General features: G+C 54.7%; 3 protein-coding genes across 4 annotated transcripts in view; 1 reads left to right on the top strand and 2 right to left on the bottom strand.

Annotated features, from left to right (window-relative positions):
- ITPR3 (inositol 1,4,5-trisphosphate receptor type 3) overlaps positions 1–7,050 on the top strand; it is a 38,726-nt gene extending 31,676 nt beyond the window's left edge. For both annotated transcript variants that reach the window (XM_032132959.1, XM_032132958.1), the window contains 11 exons: positions 265–457; positions 1,180–1,305; positions 1,768–1,940; positions 2,033–2,197; positions 2,685–2,877; positions 3,263–3,358; positions 3,729–3,853; positions 4,036–4,201; positions 5,102–5,262; positions 5,707–5,868; positions 6,157–7,050. In XM_032132959.1, coding sequence (XP_031988850.1) covers positions 265–457; positions 1,180–1,305; positions 1,768–1,940; positions 2,033–2,197; positions 2,685–2,877; positions 3,263–3,358; positions 3,729–3,853; positions 4,036–4,201; positions 5,102–5,262; positions 5,707–5,868; positions 6,157–6,225 — 1,629 coding nt within the window. In that variant the 3' untranslated portion in view covers positions 6,226–7,050. The remainder of the gene's footprint in view (positions 1–264; positions 458–1,179; positions 1,306–1,767; positions 1,941–2,032; positions 2,198–2,684; positions 2,878–3,262; positions 3,359–3,728; positions 3,854–4,035; positions 4,202–5,101; positions 5,263–5,706; positions 5,869–6,156) is intronic.
- Positions 7,051–8,027: 977 nt separating this feature from the next.
- LOC116455304 (ubiquinol-cytochrome-c reductase complex assembly factor 2) lies at positions 8,028–11,768 on the bottom strand. The gene is made up of 4 exons (XM_032132963.1): positions 11,591–11,768; positions 9,291–9,365; positions 8,902–8,971; positions 8,028–8,206 (listed from the first exon to the last, which is right to left on the bottom strand). Exons 1-4 carry the CDS (start codon positions 11,726–11,728, stop codon positions 8,112–8,114), a joined length of 378 nt encoding a protein of 125 aa, XP_031988854.1. The 5' UTR covers positions 11,729–11,768; the 3' UTR covers positions 8,028–8,111.
- Positions 11,769–12,944: 1,176 nt separating this feature from the next.
- Positions 12,945–24,741, bottom strand: IP6K3 (inositol hexakisphosphate kinase 3). The gene is made up of 6 exons (XM_032132960.1): positions 24,546–24,741; positions 20,804–21,172; positions 17,029–17,248; positions 15,805–15,977; positions 14,994–15,169; positions 12,945–14,327 (listed from the first exon to the last, which is right to left on the bottom strand). Exons 1-6 carry the CDS (start codon positions 24,661–24,663, stop codon positions 13,875–13,877), a joined length of 1,509 nt encoding a protein of 502 aa, XP_031988851.1. The 5' UTR covers positions 24,664–24,741; the 3' UTR covers positions 12,945–13,874.
- Positions 24,742–25,664: the final 923 nt, after the last annotated feature.

Here is a 25,664-nt window from a genome sequence, read left to right as displayed (position 1 = left end):
CCCCTGGACCCTTCCCTTCTCTCCCAGCAGCAGAGGGATGCAGCTGGTCCAGCAGCCTCATCCTCGGCATGGATCCCCTGTTCCCACACTTCCACTTACCACAGCCACGGCTGCCCTGCTCGGGGCAGTTTGGGAGCTTCTAAATGAGTGGCTGACAACATTTGGATCCTGTGGAGTGGGAGGGAGGAGGGGAAGGCACAGCTGGAGCTGGGAAGGAGGAAAAAACCACAGCAGGGCAGGGTCTGAGAGCTCTGCTCCCCGCAGATCGTGCGGCTGGACCGGAGCATGGAGCAGATCATCTTCCCTGTGCCCGGGATCTGCGAGTTCCTCACCAAGGAGACCAAGTACCGGCTCTTCACCACCACGGAGCAGGACGAGCAGGGCAGCAAAGTCAGCGACTTCTTTGACCAGTCCTCCTTTCTGCACAACGAGATGGAGTGGCAGAAGAAGCTGCGCAGTAAGAGCGAGGCAGAGCCTCCCCCGGGCTCCCCCGGTGGGAAACTGAGGAGAATTCCTGCTGGGAAAGGGCTGCACTCCTGGGAATGGCATCGCTGAGCTGCCCGGGCTCTGCAGAGCACCACACACCTGGCAGGGTGCAGGGAGTGAGGGTTAAAATCCCAGGATCCCACAGTCTGAGGTGCACTTTACTCACATTCCCTGGGATTCCACCTTTCAGGTGCCTTCTCCTACGCCAGGGTCTCGTAGCTGCACATGGGAAATAAAACCTGTTTCTCTGCCCCCTGTAGACCTGCTCAGGAGCTTTCAGGGTGGAAATCCTGGCTGTGAATCGCAGGAGCTGAGTAGGGAGTCACACTGTGGATACTGGGATGCAGCTAAAGAGTAGTGCAGCAGCTGTGAGGGAGGACAGAGCCAACCTGATTCCAGGGTGTCAGAGCAGGCCAGAGAGCTGGGAAACCAAGGAATGTGAGCAGAGCCACTTAGAAGGTGCACTCCTCTTGCAGCAGATGAGCAGGAATGTTTTCCAAACACTTCATGAATGTTTTGAAGGAGGTGGGAGGCTGGGTTGGTCTGGGACCAGCAGCTGCAGGGCACAGAGGGGCAGGGAGGACACAGAGGGTGTGGGATGACACAGGGGGTCCAGGGGGACACAGGGGGTCGGGAAGGACCCGGTTGGCACGAGGCTGGCTGAGGTTTGTGTGTTGCCTCCTCTCCCCCCAGGCATGCCGCTGATGTACTGGTTCTCCCGCAGAATGACGCTCTGGGGAAGCATTTCCTTCAACCTGGCCGTCTTCATCAACATCATCATCGCTTTCTTCTACCCCTATGTGGAAGCCACTTCCATGGGTGAGTGCCCCGGCACCTGCTGCTCCTTGGGGTGGGAGGGGAAGGGATCTTCACATGCAGGAAAATTGGCACTGCCCTCATCCTTGGGCTCCTTCAGGCTCCTAAAACCCCAGGTCCTTTCTGCTGGATAAAGGATTGAGTCAGGATTTCAGCTTCCAGCCCTCCCACCCCTTCCTTCTCAGGGAAACCTCTCTTCTCCTGGGCTGCCCTTCCCCTGTGTGTGCAGTGTGGGAAGCAGTGACGGGAGACATTCCTGTGGTCAGGCAAAGCCTCCATCACTGACAGTGGCTCTGAGCCCTCGGATAAAAGATGTTAGGGAATGTATCGGTAAAAACCACCTGAACCTACACAAATCTTCCCAGTGCAGCAGCATCATCTCTGATACGAGCTCATTGGTGTGGCTGGAGAGCCTGGCAGCAGCAGTGCCCCTGCCTTTACTGTGCGTGTGTCTCCTCTTCCCAGGGGTGCTGGATTCCCCGCTGATCTCGCTGCTCTTCTGGATCCTGATCTGCTTCTCCATCATGGCCCTGTTCACCAAGCGCTACGGGGTGAGGCCACTGCTGGTGGCCCTGATCCTGCGCTCCATCTACTACCTGGGCATCGGGCTCACCCTCAACATCCTGGGAGCTCTCAATGTAAGTTTTCCACGTGCTGGGGAAGCAGGAAGCTGTCCTGCATTCCCAGAGCACAGCAAACCCCACTCCCTCCCGTTTCTGGCCATCCCCAGCTGACCAACAAGATCGTGTTCGTGGTGAGCTTCGTGGGCAACCGAGGCACCTTCATCCGTGGCTACAAGGCCATGATCATGGACGTGGAATTCCTGTACCACGTCGGCTACATCGTGACCAGCGTCCTGGGGCTCTTCGTGCACGAGCTCTTCTACAGCATCCTGGTACAATAAACGCAGTGGCTGGGGGGCACGGGCAGCCTGGCTGCTGCCTTGGGAGCTGGAAGGTTCCTGTGACACCTCCCAGGGGCTGATTGATAGCAGAGAGAACAATTCCCTGGGCTCTATTCTTTGCGTGGGCTGAGCTTTCTGCCTCCCGACAGTATCTATTGCTGTCTCTCTCCTGGTCCTGGGCTATATCTCTCTCTCTAATCTGCTGTGTGCTTTATCTGGGTCAGCTGGGAGGCAACGTGAGCTGGTGAGGGCAGAGCCAGGGTACATGTGGCCTATTCTTGGCTCTCCTGCTGTGCATAAGTCACTCCATTCTTCTCTGCTTCCCTTCAGTAAGCTGGGAAACTTAAAGGCTTTGTGAGAAAAGTTAGTCAAGGTCTGCTGAGCGATCCAAGATCTCAGGATAAAAGGGGATATAGATAGGCCAGGCATTATCAAGAGAAGCACCCCGCAGCATTTCTTTGCTCCTGGGCCCTTTCAGCTGTTTGACTTGATCTACCGAGAGGAGACCTTGTTTAATGTCATCAAAAGCGTGACGCGGAACGGGCGCTCCATCCTGCTGACAGCCCTGCTGGCCCTCATCCTCGTCTACCTCTTCTCCATCGTGGGCTTCCTGTTCCTGAAGGATGACTTCATCCTCGAGGTGGACCGGCTGCCGGACAGCAAAGCCAAAGGTTGGGCAGTGCTCGGAGTCATGGGACACTGTGGGACCCTCCACACACATTTCAGGGTGTGCTGGGTTTAACTGGGTTTAAAAGCCCCACTGGTTTGGGGTCCCAAAGAGGACAGCTTTGTGCTCGTGCTGCACGCAGCAGGGTTTGGGGTTCGTGGTGGCAGAGAAGGGGGCACAGGGCTACAAATGAAGGGTCAGCACTGTGGGGTCTCAACCTTGAGAAAAAGCTTCAAAGCCTAGAAAAAGTAGGAGAATACAAGGCAACCTTTCCCCAAGGTTGGCATCTTCCTGGGAGCCTGTGGCAGCGGTGAGAAGGAGAGGTTGCAGAGTGGTTGCAGGGGAGAGGCCCCAGCTGCTCTCACAGGGCTGGGGTCTCTTCCTTGCAGATGATCCCTTGGGGATGCAAAGGAACGTGGAGACCTTCATGGAGTCGTGCAGCAGTGACAAAATCAGCTGCTCTGCTGCACCCACTGCCTTGGAAGGTAAGAGAGCTCCGTGGAAATGCCAGCTCTCTGTGGCAGCGTGGATTTGCCAGCCAGCTCAGGAAAATCCCAGCTTTTCCAAGGTGGAAATTAAATCCACTTCCTGGGATGTATTGGGCAAGAGGCCTGGCAATTTCACACTGATCCTGGCATAAAAAATGTTGGGGTAGATTTATTTAATCAGAAAGGAGGTGGGAGCTCTGGGAGCGTTTGGCTGCTGGAGGAGCTGCCGGGATATGGCTGGCTGGGACATCCACACCAGGCAGCTGCTGCTGTGTCACTGTCACTGCAGCTGGAGCCATCCCACTGCCAGGGTCTGGGGCCCTGTCTGCGCTCTGAGCCCTCGCTCTGCTCTCCTCCTCCTCCACAGCAGCCGACCCGGAGCAGTGGGAACGTGCCTGTGACACGCTGCTCATGTGCATTGTCACCGTCCTCAACCACGGCCTGCGCAACGGCGGCGGCGTGGGGGACATCCTGAGGAAACCCTCCAAGGACGTGAGTGGGGACAGCACCTGGGACCTCTTTCTCCTGCTAAACCCTGCTGCATTCACTGCATCCCCCTCCCTGGGAGCTGGGACACATCCAGCTCCATCCTTCACATTCTCTTCCTCCCCTAATGCCTCAGTGTCACAGGGCTGGGGTGCAAGACACCCAGTTCTCCCTCTCATCTATTACAGGAGTCCCTGTTCCCTGCTCGAGTTGTCTACGACCTCCTCTTCTTCTTCATTGTCATCATCATCGTCCTCAACCTCATCTTCGGGGTCATTATTGACACCTTTGCTGATCTGAGGAGTGAGAAACAGAAGAAGGAAGAGATCCTGAAGACCACCTGTTTCATCTGTGGTGAGCACTGGGAGTACAGGAATTGCCCCAAAGCTCTTCCTGCCCTCCCAGGTTGGGGGAAAGAAAAGGATTTCAGCTGGATTCTGGATTTTATTTATCACTGCAAAGCTGGAATCTGTTCAGCGAGAGATCACTGCACTGAGAGGGGTTTAAACAAGGACACGACTGGAGGGAAATTCTCGCTGTTGCTCCTCACCCTGCTAAGGGGGTGTTAAACTAAAACCACATTGTGGGGTCCTTGTCGCTGTGCATCTCACTGCTGAGACCTTCCCTTGGCCAGTGGGGGAAAAAAGCAACATATCACTGAGGAAATCCAATAGAGAAAATGGGCTGGAATCCTTTCAGTCAGCAGAAGGCATCAAAAAAAAAAAAAAAAAAGAAAACCCCAGTAAATGTCTCTGCTTTTTCCTTTAAAGATCCTCTGGGTTTACTTTACTGAGCAGAGGCAGGGCCAGCAGGATTTGGGATGGAATTCTTCCCTGCGAGGGTGGGCAGGCCCTGGCACAGGGTGCCCAGAGAAGCTGTGGCTGCCCCTGGATCCCTGGCAGTGTCCCAGGCCAGGTTGGATGGGACTTGGAGCAACCTGGGATAATGGGAGGTGTCCCTGCCCATGGCAGGGGTGGAACTGGGTGGGCTTTAAGGTCCTTCCAACCCAAACCATTCCATGATTCTCTGATTCTGTAACTTTAACTGGAAGTCTCCTGAACCGCCAGCTGGGTTGGTTCCCCCTGGTTTGGATGTTTATGTGCTAAATGCCAACTAATTATTAAAAGCACTTGAATGTCGCCTTTGGGAGGGGACGCACTTGGCTGAATTTCCTTCCCTGTGTTTGCTCCTCACTCGCCTCCTCCCCTCCCCATCTCCTCCCTGTCCTCCTCCACCCTTCCCTGCTTTTCCCAGGGCTGGAAAGGGACAAGTTTGACAACAAGACCGTGTCCTTTGAGGAGCACATCAAATACGAACACAACATGTGGAACTACCTGTACTTCATCGTGCTGGTGCGGGTGAAGAACAAGACCGACTACACAGGCCCTGAGAGCTACGTGGCACAGATGATAAAGGTACAGGTGCCCTCGGGGCAGCTCCTTGGCTATCCCAACCTGCCTGCCCTGGGAACAAGGGGCTGGCCAAGGAAAAACAGCTCTGGGAAGTCCTTTTGGAAAATACAGACTAATGGTGCAGTGCCTGAGTTCATCCTGAGCTGGTTTTTCCCACATGGTCTCTTTGAGGGTTTGTCCCATGAGTTGAAGGGTTGAACCAAGCTGGGAGTGGGGCTTCAAGGTGGTTTTGAGGCAAGGGAGGGAAAGGAAAGCAAGGAAAGAAAAACTTCTGCACTTGAGTGCATGAACCAGCCTAGAAACGAACCATTCGTGGAAAAATGACAGATTTTTGCAGAGAGAATTTCTTCAATCCCTAAGCACAGGGAGGCTGCCGGTTAAATCCTTCTTCCCTCCTCCTCTCTTACCCCTCACCCCAACTCCCCTTGTCCGTGGTCACCTTCCCAGAACAAGAACCTGGACTGGTTCCCCCGGATGCGAGCCATGTCTCTGGTCAGCAATGAAGGGGAAGGGGAGCAGAACGAGATCCGCAACCTGCAGGACAAACTCAACACCACCATGAAGCTCGTGTCCCACCTCACCTCCCAGCTGAACGAGCTGAAGGAACAGGTATGGGAAACGGGGAATTCCCTGTAGGAACCCTCTGTCCTTCCCAAAATCGAAGGCAGGGAGTGGGAGGCAGGACCTGCCCAAGGCAGCACAGTGACAGTACAAGCAAAGGGCTCCTGCAGCTCTTTTTGGGGGGAACTGGGGACACTTGGGACACGTGGCTTTGGGTAGTGCCTCATCAGCTCAGAGTTTGCTGGCAGAGGCTCAAAGCAGCGCAGACACTTGGGAAGCACATCCAAGAGCGGGAGGGCCTGGAATTGCCTCACCGTGTCCCTGTTGGAATTGCAGATGACGGAGCAGCGGAAGCGCAGGCAGAGGATGGGGTTTGTGGATGTCCAGAACACCATGAACCACTGAGACACAGCTCCAGCCACCGAGGGACTGCACCTGTGTGTCAGCTGAGGAGGCTGCTCCTCCCCGGGCTCCAGGCATGGATTGTCACTGTCTGGGGACGATGGACCACACGGAAAGGGCTTCCCAGCCAGCATCTCCCTTAGAGCGCTTGTAAGCAATGCCAGGAGCAGGGGCTGGCCGGATCCCTCCCCACACCTGGGCCCAGGTGTTGTTCTAACACCCTCGTAGGAAGATAAATCATACAGGACTTTCATTCCTCATTGCAATAACTCTTTATTTTGCAACTGTGGAGGCTTGTATCTTTATCTCCATGCGCTCCAGCCCCTCGGCTGTGGGGTAAGTAGCTGTAGGGCCGCACTATTTAACTTATTCCAAGTGCCACTTGTCCCTGTGGATCTTTGCCAAGCAGCCCTCGTTATCTGCTGTGCCTGCTCCACGCTGACCCCTCTCCAGTTACAGAATTCTCTTCATCCCGTGGTGCAGTAAAGAGCAGCTGAACTCAAGGAGGTGGATTTAATTTAATTAACTCACCAGATGAGGAGCTGAGCTTGTCCTAGTAGGAACTGAAAGTCTTTTGCCTTCTGTGGACCAAGGATCTTTGGGCAGCAGTAGTGGGAGCCTGCAGCTTTACAGGAGTTCACTGTGAAGGGGTGTCCTGTGTTTTAGTTTCATCTCTGGTGTCATGTTTTATCTGGTTTTTTTGTTGTTGTTGTTAATTTTTATTTTTTAGTTGTTACTGTTGTTACTTAAGAACTGAAGTGTAAATTGCCTTAACTAAATTAAACACAGAATCATGTTATAATAAAAACTTCAATGTGGTAAAGAAAGTCCCCTTCCTGTGTGATGGGGCTGTTGGAACAGAAGCACAGAACCACCCCAGGAGCAGAACCCAAACCAGGGCTGTCACCAAAGGTGCTCCCCAGCCCGCTGCTCCCAGCTCCAGGTGTTGCACATCCCATGCCAAATGCTGCCATGAAGAGCCACCACGAGCACCAGCCTTGGTTCCCTGAGCTTTGGACCAGAGCCTGCCGCAGTTTGAAATTCTTTCACTGCTTGCCAGGAAATCACTGCTGAAACCCGTAAAAAGGAGCAGCTGTTGGTGCTGTGGAGCCCTGGCACAGCTCTGCTCCAGACACTCATCCTTCCCAAGCCAGCCCCAGCTCCAAGCCCAAGAACAGACACTGATGAAAGCAGTAAAGCTCTAAAAAGGAATAAAAAAGGCCGTAACAGTGAAGTTGCAGAGCACTTGAAATGTGTTTATGGCCCCATCTAGCAGCATGTCATTTAATCCTGCCTTCACCCCTCAGCTCTGCACTAACCCACACCCACCCCTCTCCTCAGGCTGGGGGGAATCTGCACAGGGCTGGCTCCTCCAGCAGCAGCAGCAGCTCTGCAGCAGCTGATTGAAATCTCAATTAAACTCGTGCAGTGCCACTGTCACCATGGCAAAGTCACCCTCGGTCCTCTCCGTCTCCTCCGAAGGAAAATAAATGTGATGATTAAAGTTCTCCCTCCCTCCACTGCCCCGGTCCCTGGGCTGACACACAAACACAAGCACAGAGAGTTTTTCACATCCTCTCTGTTCTCTTCACAAGAACATTTAAAGCTGCACCTCCTCCCTCTGGGCAGCTCCTGCTTGTTCCATTTTCTGAGATACAAAGGGCCAGGTCTGACACCACAAAGTTCCCTTCCCTACATTGCTCCAGCATGCATGTGTTAAGCTCTGCCCCAGATTTTCAGCAGAAAAAAAGGAGGCACTAAATATGAAGAATGTACAGGGTAGGGCTGAACAAAAACGCTGTTGCTAAGAGGAATAAGTGGTTTTATTCATCATGGCAACACACGGAGCTTTAGGGATATGTACAGTGGAGAAGCTGAGAGCTGGGCCCTCACTTCGAGTCCTCCTCGGGTTTCCTGGCAGAGAACTTTTCCCGCAGTCGTTTCCACGTCCCTTTTTTCATGTCTTCCATCTGTTTCAGAATGTCTGCAAAAGGAGAAGGGAGACAGAGATGGGGCCAGAGGAAGATAAGGAGGAAAGCAGAGGAATGAAACCCTCTTAAAACAGCTCTGCCTTCCATCCTAATTTCCTTTCCTGACTTTTCATCTTAATGAATTTTCATTCCAGGCCCAAGGCGAGGTTGGTTTCCCTTCCAATCAATGCAGGGAGTCTCTTATCACTAACAACTGATACTCAAGTTTCCACGCACTGCAATCAAAGTTAGGAACTGGAGCAGAACAAAACTGCTCTGGCTCCCAGCTCTGCCCTTCATAAAGGATGTGCTGAGAGCATTTCTGCACCCGGCCCCTTACCAAGGTCTGACACAGAAGGAATATGAAGGGAATTGGAAGACGGTGAAAGAGAAGCTGAGCCCAGTGTTGGGATGACGTAGCAAACGTGTTCCTTCCACACAGATCCTGCTGTCTGACCCCAAAGAGCCTTTGCAAACCCTCTGCTGCTCCTGCCAGTGCAAAATCCAATTGATTCTTCCCCCCAATACAGAGCTACTCCTCAACTGAATCACTCCTGAGCTTACTCCTCATCCAACACCTCACAGAACTGCAGGCAGAACCGGTGCCCTCCAGCCACAGGGACTGAGAAGGGATGCAGGGGGCACCCCAAAGACCAGAATGTCCCTCTCCTCCTGCCCTGCCCTCTCAGCCCAAGCCCAGCAGCAGTACCTGTGGCCAGGATTATCCTGCAGTCCTCCACTGTCACCCCAGTGAAGGTGGTGTCTTTCAGGCGTGGGTACTTCCCAGGAGAGCAGGAGAAGGAGGGAGAGAGACCAAAAAGTCACTTGTAGTGCATGAAAAGGGTACAAATGTCACCAGCTGGCACAGTCTGAGCTGTTTTTCAGCTGGAATTCTGTTCATCCAAACCAAAAGCCAGGTCTGCCCTGTTCACACAGCAGAGCCCTGTGCAGCTGCCCCGGGTGAGCGCAGGCACTGCTGCATCCACCCCTCAGCTGTCCCTCAGGCATTCCCAGGAACGCTGCCACTCCCAGGAATCCTGCAGCAGGTGGTGGCTCCCCCCCAATGAGAGGGCCAGTGGCCAGTGGCACAGCTCTCACCTTGTTTTTGTAGAAGTTGGTGTGGATCCTGACTAAGCTCTCGTACATTTGGTCACAGGCCTCGGGGTCAGAGATCTGCAGGGGACACAAGTGTCACACAAGTCTGGTTTGACACCTCCACAGAAAAAAAACCCTCCTCGTTCCGAGGGACAACAGCCATGAAGGAGCAGCTCAGAATTCCCAGTGCACTGCTGGATGCTGCATTCCTGCTGTCCTGCTCCAGGTCTTTCCCCTCCATCTCCCACCAGCTTGGCCTGCAGGAATAACAACACCTGGGATTTCCAGAATGGATTTTAAACTCTGCATCAGCAAGATCTGACAGTGAATACACAGGGACAGAGAACATTGCTGGCTGGTGCTGTGAAATCTGTGACCTTTCCTGCTCTGAGGCCGCTTCTGTCACCTGCCTCATTGCAGGGAATCACACAGGACGATGTGCCAGGTTAGAAATCCCCTGCAGGGGGCTCAAAATAGCCTGTAATTGATTAGGGAAATCAGCACAAATGACAGCGAACAGCTTGGAAGGTAACTGGATTTCTATTTCAGTTGGAAGATCCGGCTCATCCTCAACCTGTGCCAGGTTTCTCTGCCTGGCACAGCCCCTGCTCAGCTGCTTTTCTAGTCTACAGTGTTTTTCCTGGGGTTTTTTTGTTGTACAGTGAGCCCAACTCGACCAGAACTCAGTGTTGCTGCTCCACGAATGGTTAAAACAGGTCCAGAGTAAGAATAACATCAGCAGAAAGGTGTCAGGATGAAGTAGGAACAGTAAGGAAAAGCTCTCCTCGTTCAGCAGGGCTGCAGGAGAGAGGATACAGGGAGAGCCACTGCCAGGTGTGCACAAATCCCACTGCAGGTGGTCCCTACCTGGGTCCTGCAGCCCCATCCCAAACACCCCCTGCCAAGGCTCCAGCAGATCCAGCCATTAAAAGGGTGGCAAAAACAGCATCCCACCCCGGGAAATCCAGCAAATCTCGTTCCATCAGACTGCTAAAGAGGCCCTGTGGCTCTAGTTCTCCTCTCAGAAGCTCCTCCTGCCAGCACATTCAGCCTCTCTACACACAAATTGCCACCAGTGCTGCAGGCATCAATTCAGATTTCCAGGATCAGTGGCAGCTTTGGGATTTTGGAGCCAACTGGTGCAACTCATTAAGCTATCCTGAGCATATGGAAAAGCAATAAACCCTTCCCAAAATGTCTGCTGCAGACTATTCTGGTCACCAGTACAGGATTAGGAGCCTGTAATGGCCCCTTGAGGTCGAAAACGCATCTCTGGAACAATGTTTTTATGCTAAGAAAGGGCACATTTGCATTCTGCAGCAGCACCTCCGTGCCTGGGAAGGTCTGCAGCCAAGTCAGGCATCGGATTCCCTAATTTATTTCAGCAGCAAAGCCTAAACTCCAACAGAATTACAGCTGGAGGCGGAATTCAATTGTACAACCGCTGCATTCCATCAGTGTCAGGCAGTGCTGCAGCATCCCATCATCCCATCCTCGGGGTAAGGAGATCACAGGAATTAACTGGATTCCAGCACGGCTGACAAATTCCCAGAGCTCTGTACCCCACTCCCACAACCACGGGGGTGGGCTTCTCCAAAGTACGTGGTGTAAAGGGCGCAAGAACTGGGTACAAACCAGCTGTCCTGAGGGAAAAAATGCAGCTGTCCTGGGTACAAACCAGGTGTGCTGAGTATAAACCCTTTGTCTTGGGCACCAACCAGGTGTCCTGGGCACCAACCATTTATCCTGGGCACAAACCAGGTGTTTAGGACACAAACCTGTTGTCCCGGGTACAAACCCAGTGTCAAGGGCACCAACCCGGGTGTCCTGGGCACCAACCATTTGTCCCGGGTACAAACCGCTGACCCGAGCACAACCTGCGGTTTGCCCCGCGGAGGCACAAGCCCGTGGCCGGCATTCCAAAGGCTTCCCGGGAGATGTGTGTTCCAAAGGCTTCCCGGGAGATGTGTGTTCCAAAGGCTTCCCGGGAGATGTGCGTTCCAAAGGCTGCCGAGCGCTCACACTCCTGCCCTGCCCGGGAGGAGCCGGGACGAGCAGGACTGCATCACCCCTGGGGTTCCTGTTCTCTCCCAGCTCAGGATATCCACGAAGCCCCAGGAAGCCCCGAGCACAACCTCCTCCCGGCGTGCAGCCCCGAGGCAGAGCCGCGTGTGAGCCCCAAACCCCGCGCTCCGTCCCCGACCCCTCAGAGCCCCCTCAGAGCCACCCCGGGCCGCTCCCCGCGCCCTCCCAGGCCGGCGCCGCGGGGGTGCCGCCCTGCCAGCCGCCCTCCGGCCCCTCACCGGCGTGTTCTCGCCCTCGCGGAAGGCCTGCGCCACCCGCTGCCGCAGGAACGCGCCCAGGTCCCGCTGCCGCTTCGTCTCCTCCACCGGCCACTCCTCGCAGAGCCGCAGGAAGCGCCGGTACCGGCTGGCGGCCATGGCGCCGGGTCACGTGTGCCGGTCACGTGGCGCCGCCGCCGGGTCACGTGGGGGCGCGGGAGGGCGGGAAGGGCTGAGGGGGGAAGGTGCCGCCCGCCGCGCCCGCTCCCAGCTGTGCCCGGTCCCCGCCTTGGCAGCGCGCTGAGTGCCGCATCCAGGCGGTGCTTGGACACCTTCAGGGGTGGGGACTCCAGCACCACCCTGGGCAGCCCCTTCCAAGGCCTGACCGTCCTTTCCGTGGGGAAATGCCAACCTGAACCTCCGCTGGCACAGCTTGAAGCCGTTCCCTCTCCTCCTGTCCCTGTTCCCTGGGAGCAGAGCCCGACCCCCCCCCCGGCTGCCCCCTCCTGTCAGGGAGTTGTGCAGAGCCACAAGGTCCCCCTTGAGCCTCCTTTGCTCCAGGCCGAGCCACTTTCCCGGCTCTGTCAGCCATTCCTGGCGTTCCAGACCCCTTCGCAGTTCCCTCAGCTGCTCCTCATAGGATTTATAATGGTTTGAGTCGAAGGGACCTTAAATCCCATCTCATCCCACCCCCTGCCACGGGCACGGACACCTTCCACTATCCCAGATTGCTCCAAGCCGTGTCCAGCCTGGACACTCCGAGGGATGGGGCAGCCACAGCCACGCTGTGCAGGTGTATGAGGGGTAAAAAAGGAGGGCATGGTGGGCTTTTTATAATTTTTCAGCCAACAAGTTGTTGTTTTCTGTGCAACAGTGAAGAGTGAGGGGCTGCCCAGCGAGCGGCTCTGGCCCTTCTCATCCATCCCTTATCCCACCCGTGTCCTGATGGGCACCAGCGAGAGGCTCCGTGGGATGCTCAGGTGGCTCCGTACAAACTCTTCCACAAAGCCACAAAGTCGTATCACAGACTTTTCATATGAGCCAGGACAATCTGTGGCTCAACCCCTACTGAAATTGGGCGTTTGTGGCTTTTTTTTACGGTTTGTGGTCAAGCAATAGTGTGAACAAGAGTCTTCCCAGGTGGACTCCGGGCCAAGCAAAATACACAGCTGGGTCAAATGTCTTAAATTTTCCAGCTATAAATTACAGCAGCTCCCCAGCTTTCTGCTGTAAATCCAAGTGAAGAGTCTCCCTTGGGATCTGGTGTTCAAACCTGTGGAAATAATGACTCTCTTAAAAAATTACAGGCTTAAACAAAGGATAATGTACCTCAAGGATGCTCCAGGAGGGAAAAAGAGATGGACAATGGTGGGAGTTACTTTCACAATTTTATTTATATCCCCACTCCCCGGTAGCGGAGTTCTGTAGCTCTATTCCTTGTGCAAGGAGTTCTCCTTCAGGTTTCCCACACCATGCAGGAAGGAATTGCATTTGTTCCATCATCATCATCATAAAATCTGTCCACAAAAGCTGTAAACATTATTTTTAAGAGTCTTTTGTGACTGTCTCCTTCAAACACGCACACGCAGACACGCACACGCAGTATTTGTATCCAAGAATTTCTGGGTGACCTTTGATGTCCAGTCCCTGACTCAATCTCACACTTTTTTTCTTTTTTTTCCTGTTTTTTTTAAGCAAAAATCCCTTGATGTGAACGTTTTTTGTGGCTGATAGCTGACAGAGTCATCGCATTCCCGTACTTCCAGTCCCAGTGGAGCCTCTTTCCTAGAAAATCCGTGGAAAATTCCCCTGTTATAACCCCACAGGGATTAAAGCTTGGCGAGGTGCAGCTCTTGGTCTGAGTGTCTGAATATGTGCACAGAGAATCCCGACCAGGGGCACTGGGAATGTTGGAGGAGCAGGAGCAGAAAGGGAAGCTCCATCCGTTCGTTCCTGCCCCAAAGCCCCTCCTCCCGCTCGGCTGCAGGGCAAGCAGGTCCTGGTTTATCATTAAGACTCTTCCCAAGTAATGCTTGCTTTGGCTCACAAATAAATCAAGGACAGCAGTCAAACCAGAAAGGAAAATAAATCTTCTGATGGATGGCAGAGAGAACAGATTCTTCCAGCTCTCTGCTTTCCACGCTTCAGTTCAGTGACGGCACATGGAGAGTTCTCAGCACTTCCCGAGTTATCCGTGCTCGTTCCATGCCACGTCCAGCAGCTGGAGGGTCCTACACAGCCAACCCCAGGCGGGATTTTCAGGGCTATCGGTCACTAGGAAATCCAGGCCGTTTCACAGAAATTCTCATTTCCCTTCTGACAGGTTCTGAAGGATTTTGATGAGGTTCTCCAGGCCAAAAATGTAGCCCTGGTCCGGCCCGTCGTGCAGGGTGGGGTTGGGATTGCTCTTGGAGCCTTTGAAGGTGGTGTGGGCAAAGTCTATCATCCTCACATCCACCCGGGAGGGGTTCGTGCCGTGAGTTTTTGGGAAGGGGAGGTGATGATCCGTGCTCTCCTTGTGCTCCTGTCCGTCGTAAATGATGAGGAGGGAGCTGGAGTAGAACCTGTAGGAGCTTTGCTTCCTGATCACCGAGAGCAGGGCCTTGAGGCGCAGGATGATGGGCTCCAGCAGGTCCGTGCGCAGCTGGTTCCCGTTGCACAGGAACTGCCGCAGGGTCTGCCGGAATCCCTCCGGGGAGAGCTTCCTCCCGTAGTATTTGTCTTTGCACAGGAAATGGCCAGTGTCTGCTTGGTAAACCTGGAAGGGAGAGAGGAATAATCCATAAAATACCTGAGTTGCAAGGGATTCGCTACGGCCACTGAAGTCCAACTCTGCTCATAGGAAGATGCCAGAGATCAGAAAGGGACGTGGGTTTGGACTTTTTATATTTTGCTTTCCGTGTGCCTACGCTCGTTACTCTCATAATTATCCTTCAGGCAGGGTTTTGAAACCTGTTTGGGAATAGTGAGTGAGGGAAATGGCTGGTTTGGGTTTCCAGGAGGGAGGGTGGGGATTTCCAGCAGGAGAAATTTAGCCCAAAATGAACCCCTGGCTCTCACAGCTCCAAGATGGGGCGGCTCAGTGAAAGCACGAGTGGGGCAATGTGGTGCTTTTTGGGGTCTTTATGGGCAGCAGCCAAGAGCTGAGCAGGAATCTGTGTGTCAAAGCAGCTTCTCAGATGGGGTAAATGGTTCCAGCTGCTCACACTGGTGGCAGTGGCACAGAGAAAGGGTCACCCTAAATGTGCCATATTTCACACCCTCTCTGAGAGGACACAGAGCCAAGTGACCACTCCTTACAACCCATGTTTGGGGAGAAGAGAGAATAAAACCACTTCAGTTCACACCAGCCAAGAACCCCTGGAGACTCCAGCTTGGTTCCAAGCCGTGTGTGGGACACACACCGAGGGGATGGAGGCTTTACCTGCATCCCGCAGATGCGCACGCCCAGCGATGCCGAGGTGCTCTGCTCACACTTCTTGATGTGCCGGGCTTTCTTCTCCTCCGAGGCGTCATCTCCGTGTTGCCGAGTCCCCATCTTCAGGTCCAGGATGCAGGGATAGCTGTACTTGGACACGACGTTTTCCAGCAGGAGAAACTCTGAGCACGAGTTAAGGGAAACCCGATACTTTTAAATTCTAATTGAAAGAGGCCTTAAATCAAAGCAACTGCTGACACTCTCCATAACAGCTCACAACTGTAATGAGACTTTCTGAGCCAATTTCTCCGACGTGTCATTGCTATGGGCCTCTCGCTGCCAATTCCAGTTAATTTACTGTACTACAGCCCTACCAATTAAAGCCCCAACAGCTCCATTCTCCGGTGACACCGTAGCCCTGGGCTGTCACTCCGACACCTTCCCTCGGTACCGAGCTCGCTCCGGTGGGTGGGGGAAGTTGTTAAACTCTATTACTCACATGACTGGTGGGTAATGAAGTGTAATAGGGAAATAAAAGGCGAGGCAGCTGCTAATTCCTGTATAGTTGTGTTTTTAAATGCATGCCAAGGGGATCCTTGACTTCTGCTGAGAACTCTTTATGGGAAATGGGTGGTTTTTTTCATTTTCTTTTTTTTTTTTTTTTTAAACAGCAGCAGAAGATAACAGAGAATATTCCTTATCTTCCCAGAGTCTGTGCAGAGGAGGGGATGCACCCCCCTGCAATAAACCCTACATTGATTGCCAGCTGTTACTTGTAGCCAGGACTGTGCTGGAGGGGAGAGAGGAGAAAGGATACGCTGAAGTTTGTTCTCGTTATGCTTGGAGGACATGCGGTTCAGGTGCTGCCGGTGACAGTGCAGTCCCCAGGGGTTGTAGCTCTTCCTTTCTGGCTGCTTTCCATTTGCATCTTCCAAAAGGGAATCTGTGTGGTACTGAAGGTCTGTCCTCAAAAGCTTCTTCCCAGGGCAGCTAGACAAAGCACACAAAGGGACGCGTCGGGTTTATGAGCTCCAGAGGAGAATATTCCCTTCCCTCTTTTTTTTTTTCTGTAGAGCCTCGAACTTGATAAGGTGGATTTTCAGGGACTCTCAAAAGGAAACATATTGATCATGGCCAACCTGCAGAGATCCTTTGTTACTCCATAACAGTAATTTTCAGAAAGCCAGCTATTGCTGCCTGCCAATACTTTTTTTCATTATAATTCAAAGTGGTTGAATTATAATTTCATGGCTCCCATGAAAAGCCATTCACAGCCCCAGCAGCCAGGGATCTCTATTTATCCACCTAATGGGCACAGCACAGGCAAATGGTCCAACAATGGGAATGATTCCCAGTTTGGAGGGGCTGGCTCCAAGGAGGGGAGGGAGGGACAGAGTGATGAGGAGATCTGTTCTCCTGCGGGGTCATTCCTTGGTCTCGTTCATCCCAACTCCAGCACTCCCATCGCTCCAAAGGCAGCGGCTCCATGGCAGGAATATTCCACCTTCAGTCCCAGCTGGCCCAGGGCTGCTCTGAACCAGTTTGGGATGAAGGATGTCCTGCAGAAAACCTCAGTGAAACGGAGGTGCTGGGAGCACTGGGTGCCTTAATGGGAGAGCTCTGGGATGGGGCGGGATGGGGTGGGATGGGGTGGGATGGGGCGGGATGGGGTGGGATGGGGTGGGATGGGGTGGGATGGGATGGGATGGAAGCCCCTCTGTTGCCAGCAGAGGGACATTCCATGCTCAGTGACTTTTCTCCCGGGGCCTCCCTCTCCTGGAGCATGCTGTGCTCCAAGGAGTGGGGTTTAGAGCAGAATTTGAGGCAGATATTTGAGCAACAACATCCCAGATCCACCCCACTCCGTCCCCACACCAGGGAAGAGCAGAACTACACACACAGGGCTTGGCTCTGCTGTTCTGCACCTCAGCTGGGCACTGCTTTTGCCCTGAAGCCAGGGCTGGGCCACCAAGCCCCTCCCAAACCCCAGCCCAGTGGCAGATGCCAGCCAGGAGGTTTGCAGGGAGTGACAGACCCTCACCTGTCTTTGAAGGTCTTGGTGACCTGGCTGTGGCTCCACTTGACGAGCCCGTGCTCACTGCTGGCACTGGCCGTCCACTTGCATTTGTGCCACAGGGTGACCGCGGGGTCACCGCCGGCGCTGTCCAGGCGGCCGCAGCTGTCCGGCTGCCCCAGGCCAGGGCTGGCGATCAGGGTCAGGTTGCCAAGGCTGTCCTTCTTGAGGTGCACGGACACAATGCCTGGACAGAGGGGAAAACAAACGAGCCAGAGATGAACTCATGGGGTAGCACAGAGGCCTGGCCACCACCTCGCCACCACCTCATGTTTTTGGTGGCCTTTTACTGATCCCACTCTGATTTCAAGCCAAATAAACACATTTAGTCTGAGTCGCTGGAAAATACTCTCAGGATTTTCACGTGTTCCCCCTCTCGAGGCTCAGTTTGAAACCTGTCTCCTCTGAACCCCACATTCCTTTGTCCCCCACCCTTCTGGGCTCTGCTGTGCCCCGGGTGACCCAGAAAAGCCCCCTGCTCCAGATCAGGAGCTCTCAGCTTATTTATCACAAGGGATTTAAGTGCTTTTTAAAGAGCACAAGACTGGAAACACTTTTCATTGGCAGGAAGCAAAGGGAGGGTTGGGGACAAGGCATTTTCCAAGGACACCCAGCGTGCCAACTGCTTCCTTTAATTGGAGAGCCCAAGGAGCAGGGCAGGGATGTGGCCATGGGCTGGCAGTGCTGCCCACACATTGTCGTGGTCGTGTCCTTCCCCCAGCACCAAGGACCAGCACCCAGATATCCCACAGAGGGCTGGCTTGTCACACGTCCGGTGTTCGTGTCCGACAGGGACCAGGACTGTGACCAGAGGTTATTTTTTTCCACCCCGAGTGCTTAAAACACCATTCTGCATTTGAACATTCCAATTTTCCCTGTCTCTGACAGGAATCACAGGGCTCAAATGCCAGCCAGTCCACCAGCCCAGTGCGAGCCCATCCCTGGCACGGGGCCGGCTGTCTGTGCGTCTCAAATGACAGCGCAGGAATGGCCACGGATCGCTCTGCAGCCGGCTCTGACCTTTCTGGGAAAGGCTGATAACGCCACTCCGCTCCCGCAGCTCCGCAGGGCCGCCTGAGCCTCCCCACGCTCCGGGGGCGTCGGTAGAGCACGGCCCTTTAGGTCCCAAAGAGGACAAGGACCAGGGGCAGGGCGGTGGGACCAGCACAAGCAGCACTGGAAAGAGCCCAGCTGGGGACACAGGGAGCTGGGCTGGATCCAGCTGTGCCCAGGGGCTCTGCTGGGCATGTGGGGAGCTGGGCTGGATCCAGCTGTGCCCAGGGCACCCTCACCAGGTCCGCTGGGCATGTGGGGAGATGATCTCAGCAGCTCAACAAACAGTTCTGCTCTCCCAAGCAAAGGTGCCAAAGCAAATAAACGTGCAAAGCCCCTTCTTTCCATTTCAAGTGCGATTACAGTGAGCAAACACCGACACAAGGCTTTGCCTCCTGTGCCAGCCGGGTTCTGCTGGCTCACAGGGGTTTCTCCACCTGAACTGTCCCTGCAGCCACCCCTGCTGGGCTGGAGAGCCCATCCCTCGCCGGGTCCTGCACCCCAAAACCCTGGGTTTGGATGCTTTTCCCTCCCTTTGCTCACCACAACCATTCCTGGGCCCTTTGCTGTACAATCAGCATTTTTGTGAACGGGCTAGGCTAAACAGGCTGAGTTGGCACAAAAATGGGGGGAAATTACCCAAGCTGCTCTGCCAAGGGAGCTGAGGGGCTGCAAACCTTCATTAGGAGCAAGGAATATTTTTAGTCCTCCCAGCCCTCTGTGGTGAGCTCAGGGAGTTCCATCTTTCTCAGGCTCCAGCATTATCTTTTCCCTAAGTCCCATTCTTAAAAAATCCGTATTTCTGAGATCTAACAAATCTCCTCTCAGCCTGGATGCCTGCTTCAGATTTTCAGGGGATGTAGGCAGGGGAAAAGAAGAAGAAAAAAAAAGCCAGTGTGTTTTGCCTAAATCAAAGCCTTTTTCATTTTAAAAAGTCACTGGGAGGCGACCGGAGCCCTCGATTCCAAACACCATAACCTTAAAAACTGTCCCAGTTCCTGGCTGCAGTCAGCAGGGCTGTGCTCATTTGCATAGTGCTGACGGGCTGGCCCCAAAAAGCTTATATATAGCGTGCAAGTAAGAGTTGTTAAATATGAGCCATTAACATGAAAATTAATGGGGAGATTTTCAAAGGCGAGAACCGAGCGTTAAATTGGAAGGGAATGTGATCCTCTTCCCCCTCCCAGCTGGAAATTCAGCCTTCAAAAAACCTACAGCTCAGCCTGAAAAGTGCTTTTTGTTTCCCGGGGTGGTTCCACGGGGATTTGCACATGTCCTGCCATGACCTCTGCATGGCAGACACCCCCCAGAGCTCCTCCTTTGCTGCAGCGGGCAAACATCTCTCAAAAACCTTTGGGTGCCTGTCTGTGCTGGCCTTTGGTGTCACTGACACCCCAATCCCCCTCCTGCTGGCACCAGCGAGGAGCCAGAGGGTATTTCTGGATGCTGTCACCATGCTGGTGGCATCCCAGAGGCTCTCAGGAGGTTTCACTCTGTAACTCTGCCCTGGTGGGTTTATTTTTGTATTTACAAGCACATTCATTTACTGCTGAGGGCGATGGGAACCTGAGCAGAAGTGGGCTGGAAAACAAGCCCAGCATCCCCCTGAGAGCTCAACTGGGGCAGGCAGGGCCTTCAAAGGGGATAAAAGTCGGTCTCAAGGTCAGCAAACTGCCTGACATGGGTGAGGTGAGCAGGAAAAGCCACGGGCTCGGGGTGAGACTTGAATGGTATTTGACCCCCATTGTAGCAAACGTCACCATTACACAGAATGTCCCCATGGCACAGAATGTCACCATTACCTAATGGTCCTGGGGCTGTTCCCACAGCCCGAGAATAGAAATGAGGTACGTGGATACGTGTGAATGGGGGATGGAGCCACCAGGATCATCCCCCTGGGTGCTCCTCCCCCTCATCATCCCCATGGGAAAGCGTTGCACCTCTTTCACTGCCTGGCAGCAGGGCTGGGACAGCCAGGAGAGGAAAAAACCCGTGAGCCCAATGCCAGAGTGGAGGAGAATTGTTTTTTAATTACCCCTCATCATAAAACTCTCAGGGATTTGAAACAGGAGTGGAAAAGACAAAAAGGTTTGAACAACCAGGGCACCCCTGGACTGGTTAAACTGGGACTGTCCAACAGCTTTATCAGCGAGGGCCCAGCGCTGCAGCACCAAACCCCGGCTCCTGCCAGAGGAAACCGCTCAGAGGAAACTTTTCTCCCTTAAGCATCTTTTTAATATTGTCCCATAAATCTGCAGAGGCCCCTGACTTTCTGGGAAAGGGAGAGATTGGGCTGGAAGCACATTGGAGCTGTGGCTGACTGAGCTCTTTTCTGTAACACCGAAGGACCAAGAGATATTTTAAGTTTTTTACGTGACAACCGAGCTTCTCGCCTCCCCCAAAAGCCAGGGTCAGGAGCTTTATGAGCAGCACAAGTCTGGCAGTAAAAGCAGAAAATACTGAGGGGATAAGAAAGAGAAGGGAGGGAGGATATCTTTAAAAAATACTGGTGCTGCTCTCCCAGTGCTGCTTTCCAGGGGCTGGGCTGAGAAATCCAGCTGGGAATGGGGGCAGGGATGGGGCAGCAAGCGGAGGGATGGGCAGGAGAATCCTCTGTGCCTAGAAAGGTCTCACCTGCAGCAGCTGGGGACGCTTTTCAGGAAGGCGAGTGCTCTGTAGCTCCCCTTACCTTTGTACTGAGGCGTGAACTGTCTCATGGCCAGGGGCAGGGACTCGTAGAAGCTCAGCTCCTGCGACACCAGGGGCTTGCAGATGGTGTGCTCGTCGTAGGTCAGCATGCTCGTGTGGCCGCCCACCTGGTGCACGAAGGGCTGCAGCAGCACGGCAGCCCTGCCCTCGCCAGGGCCCAGGGGGCTCTGACCCACCATGGTGCCAGGCACAGCCCGAGCCCCTTCAGCAGCAGCACACGGAGGTGGGAAACACTGGCTGGGGTGGGCAGTGCTGGGCCAGTTTTCACTCACGCTGGGACGCTTTTCACCCACTCTGGTATTTCCCCCACGCTGGGTTTTCCCCCACGCTGGGCTTTCACCGATGAAATCTGCAAAAAAAAAAGAGGGAATTAAGGAATTAGAGGAGAAGGGTCACCCAGCAGCCGGGTGGGGATGAGATCTGTCAGTGCCCAGGGGCTGGCAGGGAGCCCCAGGCTGACACACAGAGTCCAGGAAAGCCCCAGTTTCAATGTGTTGGAGACAAGCGACAGCGATCAAGAAGAGCTGTGAATTAAAGCAGTGGCCTCATCAAGGCAGCAGGATGAGGGATTCCTTGCAGGTTACTGACACCCTGCACTGATGCTGTGCAACAGCCCCAGTTTGTCCCACAGACCGTGGCAGGACGGTCCCAGGCCTTCCCTTGGGCATTCCCTGCACAGGAGCGTTGTTACAAAGCCCCTGCACGTCCCCAGGCACTCCTCTGCCCTACAACGCTGCGGGTGGGGTGAGCAACAGTTTCTGCACCTTCCACAGAAACCTCAGTTTGGGCCATTCCCTGGAATTTAACACCGGAGCAGCAGCGGGAGCATTTCCTTCCAGGCTGACACACACACACGGGGGGATGTGGATGTGTCACACCAGCACCCACAGGGTTCACACCCAGCTCTCCACCCTGCCCTGCACCCAGCAATAGATCCATGCCTGGTTCCAGAAATTCCTCCTTGATTCTGACAGCAACAAGTCTCGGCTCTAAAGCAGCGATGTAGGAAAAGCACGGAGCACATCCGTGGTACGTCCTCAGCAGCAGCACCCACCAACACCCACTCCTTCCCTCATTCCTCACAGGAAGCCCATGGATGGCTCTTGGACATCAGGAATTGAATCCCACAGGCACCCAGGAAGACAAAAAGGAGCTGATGTTGGTGCTGGAGCAGCCTGGCTTCACACCAGAGATGGACACTCCACATCCCAAATTCACAGGGATGGGAAAAAAGGATTAAAATCATCATTTGAGGATGGGTCCATGTGAGCACAGGCCCTTTCTCCTGATTGCTCCAGCTTCAGCACAACCTGGGGAGTTTTGCACCCCGTTTCTGCCAGCAGAACCCCAGTGCAGGGGACAAGAACGCCTTTGGAAGCTCCAGTTCTGCCAGGAAAGCCTCCAGGATGTGCTGCCAGGTGAGCAGCTCCACCCCTGCCAGCCCCACGGGCCAGAAGTGACCAGGGCAGCTCTGTCACCCCTCCTTGAGCAGGAACCAGGGAGCAAGCAGAGGGATGGTGGCACCTCCTGGAGGCACCCGGAGCTTCCCATGGTGGGCGCGGGCTCTGCGGGAAGGGCAGCTCGGGCTTTCCCTGGAGCCAGCGCTGAGCCGGGAGCCGGATCCGCTGGCACACAGCATGTTCCCCATCCTGCAGCGAGGAGCCAGAGCTCAGGAGGTGGACTCGGTGATCCTTCTGGGTCCCTTCCACCTCTGTGGAAAATCTCCCCTGCCCCTCCTGCTGGGATTAACCCCCAAGGAAAAAACACCTGGCGCAGGTGCCCGCTTTGTTTCCCACCTGGAGCAGTGGGATGGAGTGGGCTGAAGGCAGGGAAGAACCACTCCCACCTCCGAACGCACCAGCAGCTCCCCAGGGTGGGGTTTTTCCCGTCCCATTATTCCTCTGTGGAGGAATTCCTGCTCTACAATTACCTTCCCCGGAGGAACAAAGCCAGGCCCCCGAGCCGAGCGCTTTCCAGCCGGGAAGAAAGCGGCTCCTCCGAGCCTTCCCGGGCGGTAATAAAAGCATTCAGCATTTTGTTAAGTTGTGGCAATTTTTAAAGAGGATTTTCTGCCTCAGGAGCCGCAGGTTTGTTGTGGTTTGTTTTGTGCGGCTTTCCCCCCGCCTCTCCCCGTCCTCCCATCATCAAAAAGAAGGAGAAAAGCCAAAAGCAAGCGGATTTGTCATAACACCTCTTTGGAGCAGGGAACAACACGACTTAAATCCTTTCTTGCTTCTGAGACAGTCCAAGGCTGAGCCTCAGCTGACACAACCCCCTGACAGCTCTGGCAGCCTTGGCATTGCGAAGGGACTTTGGGAGAAAAACATCCACAATTTGATAAAGCTCCGAATGTTTCCTCCCAAGCCAAACTCGGCGCAGGATTTGCGGTAGGAGAAGGAGGTTCTTTTCTGGGAGTTTCTGCTGGGAAGCAGCTCGTCCATTCGGAGCAGATAAATGTTCCTGCAAACACTGAGCTCCCCTGAAACAAGACACTCGAAATAAATCACTTCCACTGGCTCAAGGTATCGCAAATGCCAAGAGATATTTACGTCACTAAAAATACACGGAATTACAGATAAATCCGGACCCTCCAAGCAAAACCAGAATCCGTCAGTGTTTTTCCCCCAGCTAAAGGAAAAGCAGCTCAGGTGCTGCAGGTGGAGGTGAGCCAGCAAATATCGGGGAAGGAGAATGTGGAGGATATTTCTCTGCATGGAAGAGAAACATTCCATTCTCCAGGAAAGGGATGGGGATTGGGAGAAACCACGGAAGGTGTCCCCGCTCCTGGCAGGGCTGGAGCTGGATGAGCTGTGCCCCAGTGTTGGGGACAGTGCTGCTGCTCCCCTGGCACTGTCACCTCCCACCCCTGCTCCCAGGCAGGGCCAAATGTCAGAGGAGCCTCAGCTGAACAGGTTTTTTTATTCCCAACACCAAACTGAGCCAAAAGGAACCAGGCAGATTAAATTCTCTAATCTTTGAGTAGCACCTACTCCATCCCATCCCATCCCATCCCAAACAGGACTCGTGTGGCCCCAGGGGAAATGCACAGCCAGGCTGAGCTGGCTCCTTGTGGCAGAAACACCCGGGAATATTAAAATGCAAAACCTCTCTACAAACAAGATCTCCGTGCACAGGCCCTGCTCCCAGTGTCACACCTCATGGCCACTGCCCTGCTCCCGGAGCATCCCAGAGCTCCAAAGTCAGGTCCCAAGCACTGCAGGGGCTGCAGATTATTTTCTTTTCTTCATTAAAAGGCAAGAAAAGAACGTGGCTGAGATGTGTGTGTGCACAGCTCCCAGTGCTGGAGCTCACCTGGAGCCCAAACCAGCCCTGAATGGAGCCCCAGAGCTGGCACCTGGGGCCACCACGGACCCGGGGCCATCATGGGCTCGGTGCCACCATGGGCCCAGTGCCACCACACCCCGCAGAAAAGGGCACAGGTTGTCTCACCCCCCTGCCCACTTTCTCCCTTCCACAGCACCTCCCTCCCCTCCACTTCCCATCCAAACACTTCCCAGCCATTCCGTGAGCGCCACGGAGAACCGAGAGCCACCAGCTCCAGGGGCACTCCAGAGGTTCCCACCAGCCCCGAGCGCTGGCTGTCCCTGCTGCTCCCGTCCCTTCCCGCCAGCCAGAGCCTTCCTGACAACATCCCACCCCCCTCCAAAGCCGTGTCCATCCTTCCCCATCCATCCTGCCCTGGAATCCGGCCCGGACCTCACCTGTGGGTGCCGGTGTCCGCCGGGGGCTGCGGCCGAGCCTCGGGGCGCTGCCTGTGCCGCGTTCCTCGCTGCTTCTCGCTGCGGCTCCAGAGGGAGGAATGAGGGAACATTTGGGCATGGCCCGACTGCGTCGGCGCTGGCAGGAGCCCGGAATGTCCAGCTGACATTCCAGCGGGGCTGTGCCATGGAGAAACACCCAGGGTGGGACGGGGAAACAGCCGCGTGAAGGGCTCGGAACAGAGCGAGAGGAACCGGCCGTGTGCTCCAGCTGTCTTGGGCAATCGGCTCTCCAGGAAAACAACTGGGGATTTGTCCATCTGTTTTCCTCGGAACTCCCCCTCAGCCTGGCCCCCAGCGGGTTTGTCACCTCGCTGCAGAGTGGGCTGACACTGGGAGAGGCCTGGAGCTTCCCAGAGCTCCCAAACCAGGGAAAAACACCCCAGGGAGATGCAAGAGGAGAGGGGTGCTGAGAGGGGCTGGGGGACACCAAACCCCCCTTTGTGGCAAAGAAAAGGCGTGGGCAAAGCAGGGCAAGGCCGGGGTTTGCCCAGAGCCGGGCAGGAGGTGAGCAGATCCAGAGCTCCGGCCCTGCCAACAACCTCGTGCTGGGAAAAGAGACACGTCAGGGCTCAGGAGCCGTGTGGGGAATGGAAAAGTCCCAGGGAGCTTCCTGCCAGGGCCACGCTGTCCCCTGCAGCCACTCAAGGACAGCGTGTGCCCCCCAGGCCCCGCTGTCCTGTCCAGCACATGCCAAGGGCTCGTGCCAGCCCCTGCACCCCAAAAAAGTGGGATCTATGTGTTTTTTAGGGAATCACAAGGAACATCCAGCCTGGGCAGCAGCCAGGACAAGGAGGGGACGGTGCCCACTCTCACCCCAGGTCCCCAGCAGGAACCTGAGGACTTCAGCAAAGCTGTGCCCAGGCCTGGGCCCCCCAGGGATGCCATGGGGGAAGTGCCGGGGAAGAAAACCTCGCGGTGGCGATAAGGATTGGTGGATGTGGAAATTCTCTGGAGGGGAGAAAACAGGCTCAGGATGAGCAGAGGGATCGAACTGATGGTGGGGGCAGAGGCTGAGATTAAAGACAAGGATGAAAGAAAGACCCAGATTCCCAAGGCCTG

This window comes from Corvus moneduloides, chromosome 24, assembly GCF_009650955.1.
Source record: "Corvus moneduloides isolate bCorMon1 chromosome 24, bCorMon1.pri, whole genome shotgun sequence".
In the NCBI taxonomy this organism is placed as follows: Eukaryota; Metazoa; Chordata; class Aves; order Passeriformes; family Corvidae; genus Corvus; species Corvus moneduloides.
This window is presented reverse-complemented; position numbering and strand designations above follow the sequence as displayed.